The sequence below is a fragment of the Lepisosteus oculatus genome, chromosome 5 (genome assembly GCF_040954835.1).
Source record: "Lepisosteus oculatus isolate fLepOcu1 chromosome 5, fLepOcu1.hap2, whole genome shotgun sequence".
Classification (NCBI taxonomy): Eukaryota; Metazoa; Chordata; class Actinopteri; order Semionotiformes; family Lepisosteidae; genus Lepisosteus; species Lepisosteus oculatus.
Window position 1 is genome coordinate 15,706,825 of NC_090700.1, and position 17,908 is coordinate 15,724,732.

Genomic DNA, 17,908 nt, shown 5'->3' on the forward strand with positions numbered 1-17,908 from the left:
CTAAAGCCTACCTCTAGGTAATGTCTGGTTACTTTCTAGCCTGTCCAGGTTTCTTTAACAGGACAGATGATGAGCTGTACAAACACCAACCCCTATTCTCATCATGGCACTGAAGCCAGGGAAATGGACAATTTTAAAAAAGGCAGTTTCTAAAACATAAAATCCAAAATAGAGGTTTTGTGCTAGATCTGGCACATGACGGTGTGATGTTAAATCTTTTATTATAACTACTCACTGCACCTTGGACAAAATCCATCCATCCATTTTCTAACTGCTTCTTTCAGTGTTGCAGGGAAGCTGGACTCTTATCCAAGCAAGCAATGGACCGAAGGCAGGATACACTCTGGATGTGACGCCAGACCATCACAGGGTAAATACACAAACACACATTCACATTTAGGTGCAATGTTCCCCAAAGCCAACTGACCTACCAGCATGTCTTTGGACTGTGGGAGGAAACCCACACGAACACAGGGAGAACTTACAAACTCCATGCAGGCAGCAGCCCAAGAATTGAACCCAGGGCCCCAGCGTTGTGAGGCAGCAATACTGACCACTGCATCACTATGCTGCCCTTGGAGAACACCTTACATGATTATCTCTGACAGTACTGGTATTCCCTTCCCAGGGAAAAAAAAAACAATTCATTAAACCTCAGTTACCGTCCAATTGGGTCATCCAGCAGGAGCTGCAGTGGTCGGGGAAACAAACTTATCCATCACTACAGAAAGATGAGACTACATCCACAGACATGGATATTGGTCATTTTTTAATGAAAACACTAATATTACATTAAACAGATCAGCCGCCAACTTCAAGAAGCTGGAAACCTCACAGACATGAATTTTTAATAATTTCCAGTTATTTATAGGGGCCTCACAAAGCGAAGATATGGAAACATATTTGCCCTCCAGAGGTTGCATGATTATTAATCTTGACATTTTTCTTTTATACATCCCATCTTTAATCTTAAGAGGTTTACTGGTTATGCTCATCGCCTTATCAACACATTCACAAAAAGAATATTATTCTGTCCGTAATCCATCACACCACAATTCTTTGATGGAAGGCATCCATTAGTTGGCCACAGAATTCCTTTAAATAATATTGAGAATATATAGCTGACAGTGACCTTTTTGTGGTTCTTCATAAGTGCTGTTTATTGTATTAGTTTAGATAATACATTTGATTTTGAAAAACAATTTTCCAAAATAGTTCTCAATGTTATCCAAGTCATACACAACAGTTAGGACAAAGAATAATACTTACGTTGTCTAACAGATTTACTTTAAGTATATCTGCATAGCTGAAGGCAAGACAAACAAATGATGAAGAAGCACAGCAAATATTGCGCTCTGTGATTCAGATTTTCAACATACAGCACAACCTGAATCCCAAAAACATGCTGAAAACAAATAGAGCTGAGAGCTCACTACAGCTAAAAATCTATAACTCTTTTACATTAAGAGAGGATGTAAGACAAATGTCCATACCAGAGTTAACTATTTGACCAAACAACAACAAAAAAGAAGATTAAATTACTGAAGGCCTACTGGATTTAAAGTAGCACTTTATGTAGAACCCATCCTTCAGCCTCTATGTGTGCCTGATTCCATTACAAAAAACATTTTAAAATCTAGGGAATTTATTCTTAAATGTAATACTTAATAAGGCCAGAAAAATGTCTTCTCTTGAGTGCAGAGTCTCCACATGCTGTGATTCAATATGGTGAACAAACATTTTCTACTATTAACCTCTTTCTACCTATTTTCAGGTACTGCTCAGTTCCAAGGCAGGACACAGACTGGATGCATCACAGGCCACTCACAGATATATACAGTCATTGGAGTGTGGGAGGAAATAGCATCTGGCAAAACCCCAAATGGTTACAGAGAGAACATGCAAACTCCACAGAGGAGCTACCACAAGCTAGAATTCAAACACAGGACCCAAGAGCTGTGAGGCAGCCATGGTAACCATAACACCAACCTTTCTAGTAGAACTCAATTTATATATTTATAATAAGGACTTTTTTTGGCATATCAAAAGGCCCATGATAAAATGACTGGTAATCCAATGGGCTGCAATGGTCAAGTTCTATTTTTCCCCCACATGAAGTCTACTAAAACCTAAACTGCACTGCATTGCACAGTCAAATATTTTTTAAATACAAACACATTGCCGTTTCTCAAGAAATACAATTTTTTCTTTTCTAAAACACTGAGATTGTGGCTGGGTTTATTCTAAAATCAGCATTTAAAAAAAACAACAACATAAAAACATTAAAGAAAAGCACAAATACTTAAAAGACTTGGTACCCAAACGTAGATTTCAGAGGTCTTTAGAGTTAGTTACAGATTCCTTGGGCACAATTGTGTAGAATATATTTACAGACAGAGGTACTCGCTGTCGATGACTCGTTAACTATGAAGTGTACGTTTTTGGTGTACCTGCTGAGAGATAAAGTTGATATAGCAGTACTTAATATCCCTCCAACAGTGTGCATAACACTGCTTCTTGTCCGATAACATAATTTACACTTGTTGCATGTAGGGTAGTGGGAGTGTTAGGAGACAGAAGAGATGGGGTTATGAGGTGACCCCATCTGAGTCAGGACCTTATCCAGCCACTGCAGGGGGCCATGCAAGTGAATCTCGATCCAGCAGGGGGTGCTGGTGACATCCTGACGATGGTATTCTGCACCCCAGCCCTGCCGCAGAAAAACAGCGTAATCAGTCAATTGGATTTATATAGATAATCTGGGCAGTGGTATTTTACAGTGAGAGAAACAAGCCTAAGAAATTAGCAGAAAAACTCACATACAACTGGGTAAAACAAAGATTCTTTGTGGCTCTAATTTTGTTTTGTCCTGCAATTTCCCTCAAGGGATCAATAAAGTATCTATTCGTGGCACCCATATAAAACTAAGGCTGAAATTTAATCAAAAACTGTTTTCATGGTAACAACATTCTTGTCCAGCCCATTTGTGTAGTATTTACGTTCTTTGTGTTTGCTAGTTAAATAAAAACTTTTTTTTGGCACATATCATCAAGCTACCATACACAAGACTTGATAAATATGACAGAATATTGTAATGCAACGGGGGCTCAGGCGGGCGCCCTTGCCGCATCAGGTCGGCCCCATCCCGACTGAGGCTCGAACCCGGGACTCCCGCGTCTCTCAGCAGCGACCTAGCCCTGTGAGCTAAGGAGAGATCTCTCCACAGCCCAGTAGCTGTAGTCGTGCTATCACAGGGAAGGGCGGTGACGTCACCTGCACTGGTACGCCGGCTCCTACACAGTACCTGTCGGCCGTAAGCGTTACACTCTCCCCCGCTTAAATCGCCGGCCCGGGCGAAGGGCTATCCCACCCCACTCTGACACCAATGTAACGCAACGGGGGCTCAGGCGGGCGCCCTTGCCGCATTAGGTTGGCCCCATCCCGACTGAGGCTCGAACCCGGGACTCCCGCGTCTCTCTGCAGCAACCCAGCCCAGTGAGCTAAAGAGAGATCTCTCAACAGCCCAGTAGCTGTAGTCCTGCTATCACAGGGAAGGGCAGTGACGTCACCTGCTCTGGTACGCCGGCTCTTACACAGTACCTGTCAGCCGTAAGCATTACAATATGATAAATAAACAGGTACCATCTCTTTTTGACAAGCTGTGGAATTCTTAAATATCAACCTTAGACCAAAACACTGAACTGCAATACAGCAGACATTAAACTTGTCCACTCCTGGACTACATACAGGTGGAGTTTTTTTTTAATCAATGATCTGATTGTTCTGTTGCACATAGATAATTTCTTTACAACATATATAAGATACTAATCCTACTAAAATCCTGCCCCCTTTCAATGTGTTAACTATTAAAGAGGAGCTTTATGGAAAGTAGTGACATTAAGTCCACTATAAGTGACTCATCATCAGAGTTTGAGGGTTTTTCTGCTTTAGTGTAAATGTATAATTGTCTGTCTAGTATTTCATTTTACCAAGATCTACCTGCTTTTGTCTTGATTACTTCCACCATAACTTAGTGAAACGTTCATACAAAAAAATTAACCACACAATAAAGTAAGATGTGGTCAGAAACTGGAAATTGTATGTATGTGAAATCTTGCATAATACATCACCAGCAGGAATTTAAAGTAACTTATTGTTCCATAGCATCATAATCACAGATTTTCAGATTACAGCAAAACGTCTCTGTTATTGATATAAAAGAAAAGGGAAATTTGTGCAATCTCATTTTCTTGCATAATTTGCTCTTGAAAGAAAATAATACAGGGTATTTTTATGGAAATAAATATGCTAATGTACATTCAGTGTAGATGCTTTTGATAATTTCTAGTCTCGTGTTACAATTTGTTGAAATTCCAGATTTCACTAAGATTTGACTGGCATGATTTCCAGGATGCCAGATGTGAGATCTGTAAATTAAAGTTTCGTAAACCAATAGGGTGTCTAATACCTAACACTCACTTGAACAGAGAAACAGCTGGAATGTTGTCGTCATTTATAAGTGTAAAATAGTAACCTAAGAATGCCATTAAACCACTTAATTGCCTTGGCACTTTCACTGGACCCAGTATGAACTAAGGATCAAAAAAACAGAACCCTTAAGGAGCTGTGGTTGTTTAATATCTTTCTGTCATGAAAGAACTACCAGTAATCCTACAGAGCTCGTCCAAGAACAAAGCTGTTCTCAACAGATCTGTACTAACAGAACCAAAGTAACAAAGGAAACAGGATTTTTTTGGATGCAAAAACAGCAAACCAGCATTCCCAAAGTTTGGAGCTTTCTTTTAATTTCCTCCTCACACCTGGCTGTTTGAACCCAATTGCAATATGAGAAAAAAAAACATACACGACTCTGGAATGCGCTTCTAAGTCCTTTTTAGTTTCTTCTACCACACTTTCTTCTCAGTTGAACGATGTAAGAAACACCCACTGGCATTACAGTATGCCCAGATTGAAATGAAGCCCTGCTGTCTGTGCCGGCACAGGCCCTCTGAAGTCCACCCCTTACCTTGACAAAGCTCATCCTGATGGTGCACATCTTGGTCAGCTCGTACACCACTTCGAACCCGTGGTTGACGGACTGAGCCAGCAGCTGGGCGAAGAGCTGGTTGTTGAAGATCTTGAGGCTGCAGCCACTGGGGATCTTGCAGACGGTGGTGGCGTGGAACCCGTGCTGGTAGTTACAGTTGCGGCTCTGTACAAAGATGCTGCTGTCGCTCAGGCACTCCGCGTACACCTCCCCTCCAACGTAATACAGGTGGACACCTTCAGAAGGCAATAGGCACTCTTTAAAATAATTATATTATTGTTTATTTTTAGTAATTGGTCACTTGGGCATTTTAATGGGGCTTACATTGACAAGGGGATGAAATATGCACCAATAACTGCTGCTCCAGACTCAGACCTGAGTTCTACATTTTTTGAATGGATAGGTAACTAACTGCCAGCTAAATATAACCTATGGCACCTCAATGGCAGAGCTAATGTACATATCAACCCTGTATATTCTTGTAAGGTGGGTAACTGTGTCAGCATACGTAGGCTGCAAAGGAACAAGTAATAGGTTTATTCCATGCTGAAAAAAAGAATTTTTTTTCAGCATGGAATAAACCTATTGCCTATTCTTGTAACAAGTCATTTGCCTTCTCTGCAGAACTACTTTGCCTCTCATATTGTGTTTTTGATCATCTATATTATTGTTGATCCCCCATAATCTCCTCTTTTGACTATCCGGGTCCATCAATTGGGATCAAGTTTTCTAAATGCTGCCCCATGTTTATAGCATCTCGAGTGTCCTGTAATGAATACGGATTGAGATAGAAATGCTCATTAGATAAGCCAAACAATTCCTTTATTCTGGTTAGATGATAACACTGTGGTTTAACTGTTTAAATCTCTTAAATGCATGCTTACTTTCAAAAAACATCAACAATTATAGTACAGGTAAAAACTTCACTCTTCACACAGAGCCAAACATAAAGTTGAACTGATCTTTCCAAGCAAACATTTTTATGGGACCGAGTTTGTACTCTTCCAATCTCATTAGAACAGTAAAACGCATTCCAGGTTTCCAAATCATTATAATCAGAAAAATGGTCTTGGTTCTGGTTAAGTGCATTTTAGTATACCACAAGACACATAAATTAGTCATTTTATTTTCGAGAAAAGGACAGGAAACTGAAAAGGGGCAGATGTGTTTCATAAAAATCTTTTTCATCACTTGCCAGCAGTGGACCTTAATGGTATTTCTGTCACTGAAAAATTCAACATGTCTGGATAATTTCAGTACTGGTCTTTTTAATCTTCAATGGGATTCAGTCACAGAGGCAAAAATTGGACTTGGATAGACCCTACAAGCTTCCTGTTTCTGCACCGATCTACAAAGGAAGGGCATTTTATCCATATAATAGTTACATCTCAGCACATGCTTGAAGAAAAGCTCACGAAAGTTAAGATTATATATTGTTTGTGCAGTCACAAGTTTAATTTAATAGTAACAGACAGCACTGAGATGAGCACAGGTTTGGAGTAGGTAGCAATCATATTCTGAGCTTTGTAAGGAGACTGACGCACTATTGGCTGCACTGTGGTAAATTATGTTTAAAGGGATGTACAATATGGACCTTCAGAAGTCCATGCTACCACTAATTAAACACAACAGTAATTCATCACAACGGGACAAAAACAGCATCTAAGAAACAGACCTTTCCCAATGTGTCTTCTTGTGTGTTCTATAGTTGAGTTGCGGTTGACATTAGACAAGAGACCGAGGCAGAAGCGGTTCTTGTTGTTGGATGGGTCGGTGAAGCCATCAATGAGCACGCTTCTAGCTGAGGCATGGAACGTCTCACCCACCCTGTTGTTTAACTCGTAGTACGCAACAGAGCACCAGTATTCGGGCTCTTCGTAACACACGGGGCGTAGATCTGTGGGGACACAGAGGTAGGGGCAGATCAGACCAATGGTTTGTGGTAACAGCCGGTGAGGTGTGACACCAGTAATAAGAGAACAAAAGCAAAAGACATGGTTCAAAAAGCAACCATGTCGATATCTTCTTAGAAATGTAAAATTCAATAGAGTAGTATAGATTATCTGCAAACCTGAACCATTTTAGACACCAATGTTTTTGTGTTTTTAGAACACAAAAACTGGATTGCTCACCTCATCTGAGTATATTAACTCCCAGAGATACCAAAACATGATGGTTTCTTTGAGGTGATGTTTTTAATTTAATCATAACCTCGGGAAAAGAGCTTTGAAGAAGCTATTTTAAGTATTTATTGGTCTGCAAATAAAACCTTATAAACTCCGGATATTAAAAAAGTCTCATTTGCAGAAAGGTTGCATTTTTACACAGATCCGAAAGAAAGTCATTTACAGTGGTATTAAAATGATGGTGAATGATGCCTGCCTGATGATATGTACCATATTGCCAGAAAACCAAGAATAAACAACAATGCAGTAAAATAGATAGATTTCCATAAGCACTACAGCTGGCTCACGTTAAAGATTTGTTACTATGTAATATTATTCATTATATAATATAACTATTTTTCTTATATAATATTACTTAATTTTCTTTGTTAGCGTTGCAACACTGGAGCAAATAATGTGCTTTCAGTAGAAGAAAAATATTCAGTGATTTCCAGGCTTTGCTGAAGGCCGATCACTATTGCACATCACAGCTGTTGCAGATAACCTGCATCAGAACACAAACGTTATAGACGCACCTCTGTGAGGAGCAGACAGAATTAACTTGTTTGGATTTGAGGAGTCCATGGGCTTCACATCCTCATTGGCTGCTGTCTCCGTCATGCTGTAAGGAGGAGGTGGGGTTTCTGCTGCATGAATAAAAGTTTATTGTTAGTTCCCGTTTCCAAAAGGACCAGGATACATTACACAGATGCGTTAAACAGTATCATACTTTTGTCATGTGAGGACCAAAAGGCCAGAAAAGCATGCCAACTGCACAGCTGCAGTGTGGAGACTGTACTTGTTGCTGTGTCTATCTTATAAACACTCTGTGTTTACCAAACTGCAGAGTACATATTTGCTCCTGCTTTTGGTCTGCTCTTGAAAGTTAATACTGTGCTTCTCAACATTTTCCATACACTGTCTTGATTGTTTTACAGGTCATGACTCTTGGTGAAGACTACTGGAGATATGAAACCCGCAATCTATCGCCAGCTGTTCTAAGTCCTCCAGAATTAGTATACCTACCACACAGAAATGCAATCAATGCCATATTTTTCGCCCCCATGAGAAAACAGAAAAAGAACATTACTTCTCTAGCAAAGCTTAGAAGTTTGTAATAAAAGAGTCAAATGATTCTTGGAAACACCCATTCCTGGCTTTGTTACCAGATTTAATTCCTCAAGTTTCTTTTATTGCATTCTTTCTTATGCTGGATAAAGCTCCTCTACGTGATGCAGAGCACAAAAAATCACACTGTGTAGTCCAACCTGCATTCGGCTTTATACAGTTAGAATAAACATCTTTGCTGCAGGTAACTGATTAATGATAATAATACAAAAACAACCAGGCCATCTCACATATTTTGAAGACGGCTGAGTGGGACAATCGCTTCATCTTTTCTTGAGTACTCATACAGTTCAGACAGTACATTCCACTTTCCTGGACATCCAAAAAGCATGCAAGTTCATTCACTATCCTGTGATAGAAATGGTACAAAGTAGAATTGTAATTCTGTAAAACATCTCGTCTTAGACTCACATGGAAAAATAAAAAACTGAAAACTGTGTGTTGGCTTTTTGCTTGCGACATGGTTCAGTAATTCGATACTGGGTTTAATCCAAACCTCAGTACAGGAAGTTAAGATCAAGCCTTAAGAGGTGTTGGAATTTCAAGGCAACTCTCAAAGAAGCAGTAATGACACGGGTCCCGTGTCTTCTATGATTACCTGTGAGTTGGTAGGGGCTGCCTGGTTCTGTGGTGCTGCTTGGAGAGTTGGGGTAGCTGATGGTGCTGGGCGACTGGGAGAAGGAGCTGGTTGGGGATGAGGAGAAAGCATTGCAGGGTAGCTGCTGGAAGGAGTCGGGGTAAGTGGCGTTCTGCGGCATGAGGGGTTCGTTGTGCAGGGAGGCGTTGCGAAACTTGGCCAGCAGGCTGTGCTGAGGGTTGAACTCGCTGTGTCGTGGAACAAGCACTGGAGGCAAGACTGGGAAAGGAACACGTGAGGCGGTCAAATTAGCCCATTTTAACAGCTTCTTTTGTCACAGCATTCAAACAGTCCACTTCAGGCAAGTGTCCAGGTAAAGCACAACTGCTGAACCTGTTTAATTTTAAATAATATTCTGATTGTGAACAATCTTTTCACATTATTTTTTTCTCTTTAACCAACTACTTATTTTGCAGTAACTGTCAGTGGCTGCTAAATTTGTCTTTACATACAGTAAACTGGAATGAGAAGTATGGTCCTACTTTCTTGTGGTGTGAAATTGGCAGGGCTAATTTATATTCACATTCCTATAAATCATAATGATTATTTGCTCTTAAAACAACACCAGAACCCTGAAATGCATTCTCTGCAGGATATTTATTCGGCTCTCTTTATCACAAGCACCCAGCTGATTAATAACATGTGTAGACCTTTTACACATTGTCCAGCCTCCAACCACACAACATTATTAACAATAATTTATTAAGCTGTCATCCTTATCCAAGGTGACATTAAAAATACATTAAAAAAATCTCGAAACACTGCAAAAACCCAAATCTACAAAAGGTATAATACTAATCTCTTCAGGTTTAAAATGTGACACAATACACAGCGTATTGTTTTCTTCTTTACATGTGCACTGAATATTTTATTGTACTTGGCGAGGTTTCAATCAAAATCTGTTACACCCTTTAAGAACATTTTTAAAAATAATAATTAGACGATGCAGTCCACTGACAAAATACTGTGTTCCTACATAGGAATTCACCTGCTTATCTATCCAACAATGAATCTTTCTGGAACGGGCTATTGCCTTTCTGTGGTCTGAACATACCCAAACAGGGCTGAAACGTTTTCATTTCAGATGGGATATCCCAGACATATTTGTACCGTGAAAGCTTTTTCTCAAGAATGTTTCCTGCTTTATAATGAAATAATCTACATGTAATGCACTGTTTGCTGGCACTGTTACTCCTATTGTAATCATAAAGTCACCTGGAACAACAATGAAAGGAACTTTACTACATTGACATGTTCAACCTTGATATTGGTGATAACTGTATTTATAAATGTTGGAAATTAACAAGAAAAAATTGTTATTTATGCATTTACTCAAACAAACAGCTAATTTATTGATGAATTTCTTTAACTTGGTGTCCAATCCTGGTCTGGGAGGGCTGGCGTGTTTTAAGGTTTTCATTCAAACTGCTGGTTACTGACCTATCCTGACCATCTGAACAGCCTCTCTCAGCATTTCAGGTGCTGCTCTAATGATACCTGAAACACCTGCAGACAAACTGACCCTCCGGGACCCAGACTGGATACTCCTGACTCGGGAAAACCAACGATTCTTGCACCAATGCCACTCATAATGCAGCTGACAAAAAAGTGAGTTAGCAGCTACGGAGGGTGGCTGAAGCCCAGAAGGGCATATTAAGGATGGTGTAAAAACAAAGTGAAAAATAAAACACTGAGCTGCCAGTTTTCACTTAGAGATTGGCTCAACAGTTTCCAGAATGACACGATTGTACAAGTCTGAAATGATGTGGCAAAAGCCAGGAATCTGTGGCTAAAATATTCAGATGTCCCCGCAGCCACAGTCAATAAGAAAGATCTGTGGCTAGAAGAAGACCAGTAATATAACATTTTCTTTCTTTCTTTCTCTCTCATTTTTTCTCTTTTTTTTTATGGCTCAATCATAAAACGCTGGTAATTTAAAGTATTTAGAGCACGTTTTTTCCAAAATGGATTATATTTCAAATCCTTTATGACATTTTCTTTCTTTTATACCAACTGCATGAAAGAAACGTCCAATTCAATAAAACGGTTTATGCGACTACTAAAGACAACTGTGGGTCAATAATTGCCTCGGAGGGATAGTTAAACTTCAGAGCCATTCGCAAGCATTTGAGACAATTCACTCCAAATGAAGCCATCAAAGCCTTCTGCCTCCACAGTACTACTTCTGGATAATATCAATGTCCCATTTCGAAATGAACCACCCATACAAACGATCAATAAAGGCAACCATCCAAAAATATCTACCATGACTGCGCCAACTACAGCATTATCTGAAACATTCCAAAATTCAAGCAAGGCACTGCAAGAAATCTGCCACATGGAAAACGAAAGAGAGACCTATTCATCACAGTCTGCAGCTATAAATGAATTTTACAATGAGTCAGTGCTTTAGACTTGGTACAAATGTTAGTCCAATTAAGTTAAACATTTATTAAATTACATAATAACACGGAGGTGGAACAAAAACCACAAACCCCAGGAGACTCTCAAGTCTTGTCTACCCCTGCTCCAGGACATTATGGAAAATTGAGACAGTTACTGGGATGGAGAATTTTTAAGGTTCTGTGATGTAGCCCAGTGTAATGACTGAGCCAGGGAAAAAGCCATTCGGTACCTGGAGTCTCTACCCGTCGGTAGTGGTAAGGGTTGATACAGATGTCCTTTTGCTTGGAGCCGAACGGGAACTCGCAGCACTCCAGGGCCTTCAGTTCGTGGTGGGACTGCAGATCAGGCCACCTCCACACCCTGCAGTAAATGACGTGGGGCAGGCCTTTCCGGTGGGACACCTGCAGCCTGCCGTCCAGTGAGCGGGGGATGGTCACGCACTTGCTGGGCTGGCCGGGGCAGCTCAGGGCCCTCTCCAGCTCCTCCATCGCCCCTTTCTTCTTCTTGAGCTTCTTCACCAGGGAGTCCACCGCTTTCTCTGCCCATTTCTCCTCCTCGTCCCCTTGCTTCCATCCCAGCAGCCGTTTCACGGCAGGGCTGGTGAAGGAGAAGAGGGAGGTGATGGACGTCGTGGAATGCATGGGACAGGGGGAGGATGGGATTGATCCAGGGACTGTGTGGAGGCTGTCTCGATGGCCTGCTCTTGACTGCCACCTCAAGAGAAGACTCAGCGGTATTTGGAGGCTCACCGCTATGTTTAGTCTGTAGCAGCAAAATGAGACTCAATGTTTCGTTTTTCTTAAGCAGTGATATGCCAGGATATTATTTCACACATCTGTGGAGACAGAAAAACGAGTACATTAAGTATAAAATTTTAAAGACTTACTGACATGAAATCAAAGGTTAAATGGAGACATTACATTTTATTAAAGGCTTTTGGAAACTTCTCCAGACGCTTTTTTCAAAACATACCTATGACAAGGATAAAAAAAACAGCAGACCAGTTGTGAATGTTCTCCAAGAAAATTCAAACATTTTAAAAAAATGAGTAGAAAGTTAAGGAATAAAGGTGTCAATGTCCCTTGCTTTACTTCAGAAGCAGGCATAGAAAATTTGAAAGCAGAAAAAAAATTAAAAGAAAGGGGAAGAAACAGTGTAGTTAAGTACCTCATTCACATTTTCAACTACCACCTTCAGAGACGTGTTTTAGAATGCCCATGGCCAAGTAAAATATATACAAGAAATACTTTGTTCCCTGTGCAATCAGTATATTAAATGCAGCTAAAAGACTGTTTCCTGTATAAAGCTATTGAATTAGTGTAATTGTAGTATAATATGGGCAGAGTGAGATATATATATACCGTATGTTTTGCATGTCTAGGACAATTATTTGTTTTTAAGGTGTATTTATTTTTGCTTGAGGGTTATTTGTTTTTTGTTATTTATGGTGATGGCAAGGACAAAGTTCTACCCTTTTGGATTGACAATTAAGTTATATCTTATCTTTTCAAGTTGACACTGAAAACAGATATTGAAATTTCTACTTTGCCATGAAAGAATCCAAGGCTTTGTTAATAAGCATAAGGATCTTAACCCCAGCGCACTCACAAAAATTCCACTTGGAGTTTCTACAACCTGGTCAATTTAAAGTTCCCCCTTAGTTCAACTGAGTTCCAACAATTTCTCTACCTAAGGTGCTATGTAGTTGAAACAAAACAGTTGTTCATCTTTTAGATGGATATTGCACTTCAGTGCTGTGTGATACAGATACCCTCCAATGCGTTAAATACTTGGTACCCCTTGGGATGAAAGGCGCTACATAAATGTATGGAACTATTATAAAATTCTGCACAGTGTACTCCATATGATCTGAGAAGATGGCAATGGAATAAACAATCCCTATGGAGGAATAGAATGTGGTACCCATTTTGCAGCTGTCCCACTAAAGAGCGGATCAGGTAAAGAAATACGAAATTCTGTCACCAGCTAAAGGCAGACCTGATTATACAAGCCTAAGGTGTAATTTAACCAGGACAATTCTGGCACACAAGATCAAGAGTCTTTGGAGCCAGATATAGAAAACTCCTGAAAGAAAACTGGTACTGAGATGACTATCCAGAATCACTCTGATTTAATCAATACTGGGGATTTGGTTTGCAAATTCTGGTCCAAAAGGTGTTTTTTTTGTATTCTTGACTGCCTTCCTTTTCCTACTCAAGTCTCTGGGAACAGATGTAAAAAAAAAAATCTTTAATGAAAGGGAGTATAGTGAGGGCTATCCGGATTCACTATGATTTAATCTGTGGTTTTTCTATTTCAATGGCTTAATAATAACAACCACAGCAATAAAAATGCTTGCCAGTTATAGCTAAAGCACACTATTTACACAGAAACAAACTTAACTGCTAATTTAATACAATCATTTACAAACTGAGCTTTAATGCTAACTCTGCAATAGCATGTTCTAGAGGACACATATCTGCAGACTGAAATTATTGACAGCTGAAAATGAAAAAAAATGCTATATATTTGAAATGACGAAGATTCTGTACATTTGTACACTTGTTTCCTGGAACATACATTATAAAAAGTGACGGTTTCAAGGTTACCAAAGCAGGGACTGTTGGTGTATGGTTTACAGAATTAAGAATCACGGTCAGGAGTAACTAGCTCATTGTAGGTAGGATTTCCAGAGATTACTGGTTTGAGTGCTATTCCAAATTGTCCACATCAGCTTCATTTCCAAGTGTGTACCTGTGCTGGCGCTACTATTTTCAAAGATTAAGGCTAGTGGAAAGATTGGATTACCTCAAAATGCCACCGCCAAGACTTCATTGAGATCATATAAGTACAAGCCTTGAAAAAACACCAGACAAACAACATCTAAAAGACATCTGGAATGCAAATACTAAATAAACATAAAAAAATAAAATGAAACTTAACATGAAAATTTAAACAGGTGTTTAAAACAAGGTTTAAAAAGCGAACGATAGAACGGTAACAGTAATTGAATATAAGTGAATACTTGGGCAATTTCTCGTCTGCCACACTCTCTTCTATAGTGTAGAAAAAACGACTTTGCAATTTGTTGCAGAACATCTAAGCGAACTGCCCAAACCTCTCCAACATTTTAAAATATTTTACAGAGCACTCCTTGATACAGTATTAATGACTGACAGGTAACAAGTTGCATTATCACAAAGCCAGTAATGTCAGTAGTCACATTAAAGTCACCCCGAAAAATCTGAAAAAGCTTGAAACTGTATAGTCTTGCAATATTAGATGCATAAGAACCAAAGCAAGGGAGGACAATAGCAAAATGTAACAAAAAGAAACACAATTTTAAAACATCCACAGTTTGACACGCTATACAAAACTTTCGCGCACGGAATCAAATCTAACCACAATAAAAACAAATGTAGCATAGCGTATACCGTGTAATTCCCAATCATTGCATCCCGTAAACTTGCATATCAATGAAAAAGGAACTAAACACAACCCCCTCCTTCTTTGTTGGCTCTAAATGAAAACAGGCGTTCACTTCAATGCATCAATACTTCGGTTACGTTCTCGTTTTCTCTTTTATGAAACTGGCGTCACTCAGTCTGCTGACTCAGAGACGCTTAATCACCTTGTATTTTATTATCGGGACATCCCCGCAAAACAAACACGCATTTCCTTTAGCAAACCCGAGAGCACACTTTTTTTCAGCACCGTGGACTTAACCTCGAATTGTTTCAGAACACCTGGAATGTCAGGAATCAGGTAGATTCTGTCAATATCCACAATACGCTTACACGCTGCGTACAAGCATTTGTCTCAACACTTAAACTAGATTGTCCTGAAGAAAAAAAAACACCAGAGCAAAATATTTCAATTATAATTCACATGCTCGCATTCCGTCAATAGACTTTTATACACCTGATAGACATTCAGATCCTAGCATCTATGGGTTTCAAGACAAACTATTAGGAAATTTAAGCTGATCCCCGTACTGTTAGTTTTGTTTCTCATTGTTTGAGTGGCATCAAGTTAGAGCCAATACCCCCGTTTAAAAACCAGAGGTTTAATTAGAAAGCAAATTGATGCATTACCGTTTACCTGTGCAATAAGATAAAATACAGAGCAGCGAGCGTGATGCTAGAACACGGGACAATGCACACCATGCTTCGCTTCTTACCTTCTCATCAGCGGACACTTTAATAACAGTTTTGGGTAACCCTCTGCCGCTTGCGCTCTGGAGGTGTGGAGCGCATATTACCAGGAGCAGAAGCAACAGCGCAGCCCCGGCGTCAGTCAGGCTGGAGCCTCAGTGCCTTTGTGCAGAATTCATCCGCAGCGCTGGAACTTTCCCAGGATCACTGAAACGCCGCCGTCCGAGAGGATGAACCAGGAGTCTCTACCAATTACTATTATCTGCTTCTGGAGGGAAGGGAATTCTTAATGTGCGACGCTGTTGTAAACTTTCTTCAACTTTGAATCGCAAAAACCCTCCAAAAACAAAACGACTGGCGCACCTGCTGCACGATGTGCATGCCAGTTATTAAAAAGCAACGAAAGGTCTCCCAGCCCAGCATTGTAATTACTAAAAGAAAGAGACAATCGCTAAATAACAACAAAATGTAACTTTAACCTTTGAACACGATCACAATTCCGGAACACACGTTGATAACCCAACAAATTAGAGTCGGATTCAAGCGGTTTTTAAAATGATGTCCTGTATTTTATGGATTAACTTTAAACTCTTAACAATTTGCAAGTGATCCTTTAATCCTGCCATCGAGACAAGGCAATACCTCATTATCTGACAGCAAAGAAGACACTGGGGTGTCTCACGTCAGGGTACACAGTTCTTAACACAGTTCCTAAAAGTGAGATTTATAATTATTGTTATTTAGGTAGGCTAATATGGGAACCTCTATTTTATGTAAAATCACGTTATTCATTATTATACACGTTAATAAAACTGATGGTGCTTTATTTTTCTATGAGATCAGAATGTTATAAACAATAACTACTTAAATAATGTTTAATTACTTATTACTTGTTTTTTAAATGGTAATTTAACTTGCAATATACCAATTTGACTTTGAGCGCATTTTAGGTAACAAAACCCCCTCAGAATTGCTGAATCTTAACATTTTCATAAAAGGCGACTGCTGTCTGATATCCGTATATCTGACATGAATACTACTTCGGCAAGACATCTTTCGCCAGAACATAAGCGCAATACTTCTTTATTAAAACACTGGGCAGATTTATCGATCTAGATTTGTACGGTCTCTTCATTGCGGATGGATACGTTTCGATTGTAAGTGTTGTGACTAGTCCAGTTAATGACGCAAGCCTGGCTGGCGACAGAAAGTCTAGGAGTTTGACATTTTCACAGTTTACAGCAACTGCAATGCAACGTAACAATACATTAGATGTACAGTGCAGTCATCTCTAACCTCCAGTCACATCGCCCCTTTGTCCAGAAGTATCTGCTTTTAAGCCTGCTGAGTCAAAGATGTCCCCATGCGTTACTGAAAAGGTGGCAAACGTGAGTTTATTAAAATGCGATTGGTTCAAATCAAACTAAGATATCAGAATAAAGCCAAGGGCCGTAAAACCAGAAGACAGCTTATACCTGTTGATCTCCAAGCTTTAGTTGTAGAAGCAAAACGCAAAATCTTTAATGATCTGTCTTCCATAAAATCTGAAATTCTAACTAAAATAGACATAGGATTCTAAGCTAAGCATCGCATAAATCAAACGAATGAAAGGAAGAAAAAAGGGAAAGCAAAGCTGGCCATCAGACACATGGCAAACAGGATATACTCCTGGGGGAGCAACCAAACCCACGAAAACATCCAGATTATGTATTTTTATTTACTGACAAACCACTAAATTGCACAACAAGAAAAAGTAAACTGCAATGAACAAAGGAATCAAACAAGCAACATTACTAACCGTTTTCCTTTCATCGATTCACCAATACTTCATGACCAAGACTCCCCAGTGGGTTTACAAAACCAAAGAGACACAGTCATTCCCTCACAATGCATTTAGTGTATGTCTTGAACATCCATTGTAATTTAGTGTACATTTATATTTTTAGATATTATGTATTGTATATATAATATTGTATGTATAATATAAATTATTCTAGCAACGGTTAACCCCCCCTGTCAATATTTCTTGATCATCAAGGACTTGCTCCTAAATTTGATTAACTTTCAACCTGACATCAACATTTACAGTTCTTATAAAGCTGATAGTGGACACAAATGCAAAAACAAAGCTAATAAGTGTATGGAAAATCTGCCTTATTCTCAGTATTCTAAAGATTTTGTTTCAATGTCTTAATTTACTTTTGAGAACTATGAAATGAAGAGCTCCATGACTTATATTATGCTGCCAACCACTGATCTACAGAAAGCACAATGACAAACAAAACTTTTGCTTGCAGGAAACCCACCTGTTTTCTGTTGGGGAAATGTTGCTCTTTTCTTACAAACCTCCTTTTTTATCCACGGGTGTTGG

General features: G+C 39.4%; 1 protein-coding gene across 3 annotated transcripts; it reads right to left on the reverse strand.

The window, feature by feature from the left end:
- Nucleotides 1–750: 750 nt before the first annotated feature.
- Nucleotides 751–15,717, reverse strand: smad9 (SMAD family member 9). Of its 3 annotated transcripts, none has more exons than XM_006628180.3 (7): nt 15,564–15,717; nt 11,613–12,218; nt 8,939–9,196; nt 7,749–7,856; nt 6,723–6,944; nt 5,027–5,283; nt 751–2,710 (listed from the first exon to the last, which is right to left on the reverse strand). In XM_006628180.3, the coding sequence occupies exons 2-7, from the start codon at nt 12,022–12,024 to the stop codon at nt 2,567–2,569; spliced, it is 1,401 nt and encodes a 466-aa protein (XP_006628243.1). In that variant the 5' UTR covers nt 12,025–12,218; nt 15,564–15,717; the 3' UTR covers nt 751–2,566. The 3 variants fall into 3 exon arrangements, with proteins under 3 accessions (XP_006628243.1, XP_006628242.1, XP_015197533.1); XM_006628179.3 differs by having other exon boundaries at nt 7,749–7,859; nt 15,564–15,714; XM_015342047.2 differs by lacking the exon at nt 15,564–15,717 and adding an exon at nt 14,818–14,878 and having other exon boundaries at nt 7,749–7,859.
- Between the last annotated feature and the right edge of the window lie 2,191 nt (nt 15,718–17,908).

What these genes read in the sequence shown, in the direction of transcription:
- smad9 (XM_006628179.3), bottom strand. Translation starts at nt 12,024, where the DNA reads ATGCATTCCACGACGTCCATCACCTCCCTCTTCTCCTTCACCAGCCCT. An exon ending in CAGCCCCTACCAACTCACAG is followed by an intron (nt 7,860 to 8,938) that starts GTAATCATAGAA and finishes TTATTCATGCAG; the next exon opens with CAGAAACCCCACCTCCTCCT. An exon ending in TCTGTCTGCTCCTCACAGAG is followed by an intron (nt 6,945 to 7,748) that starts GTGCGTCTATAA and finishes GTGTCCCCACAG; the next exon opens with ATCTACGCCCCGTGTGTTAC.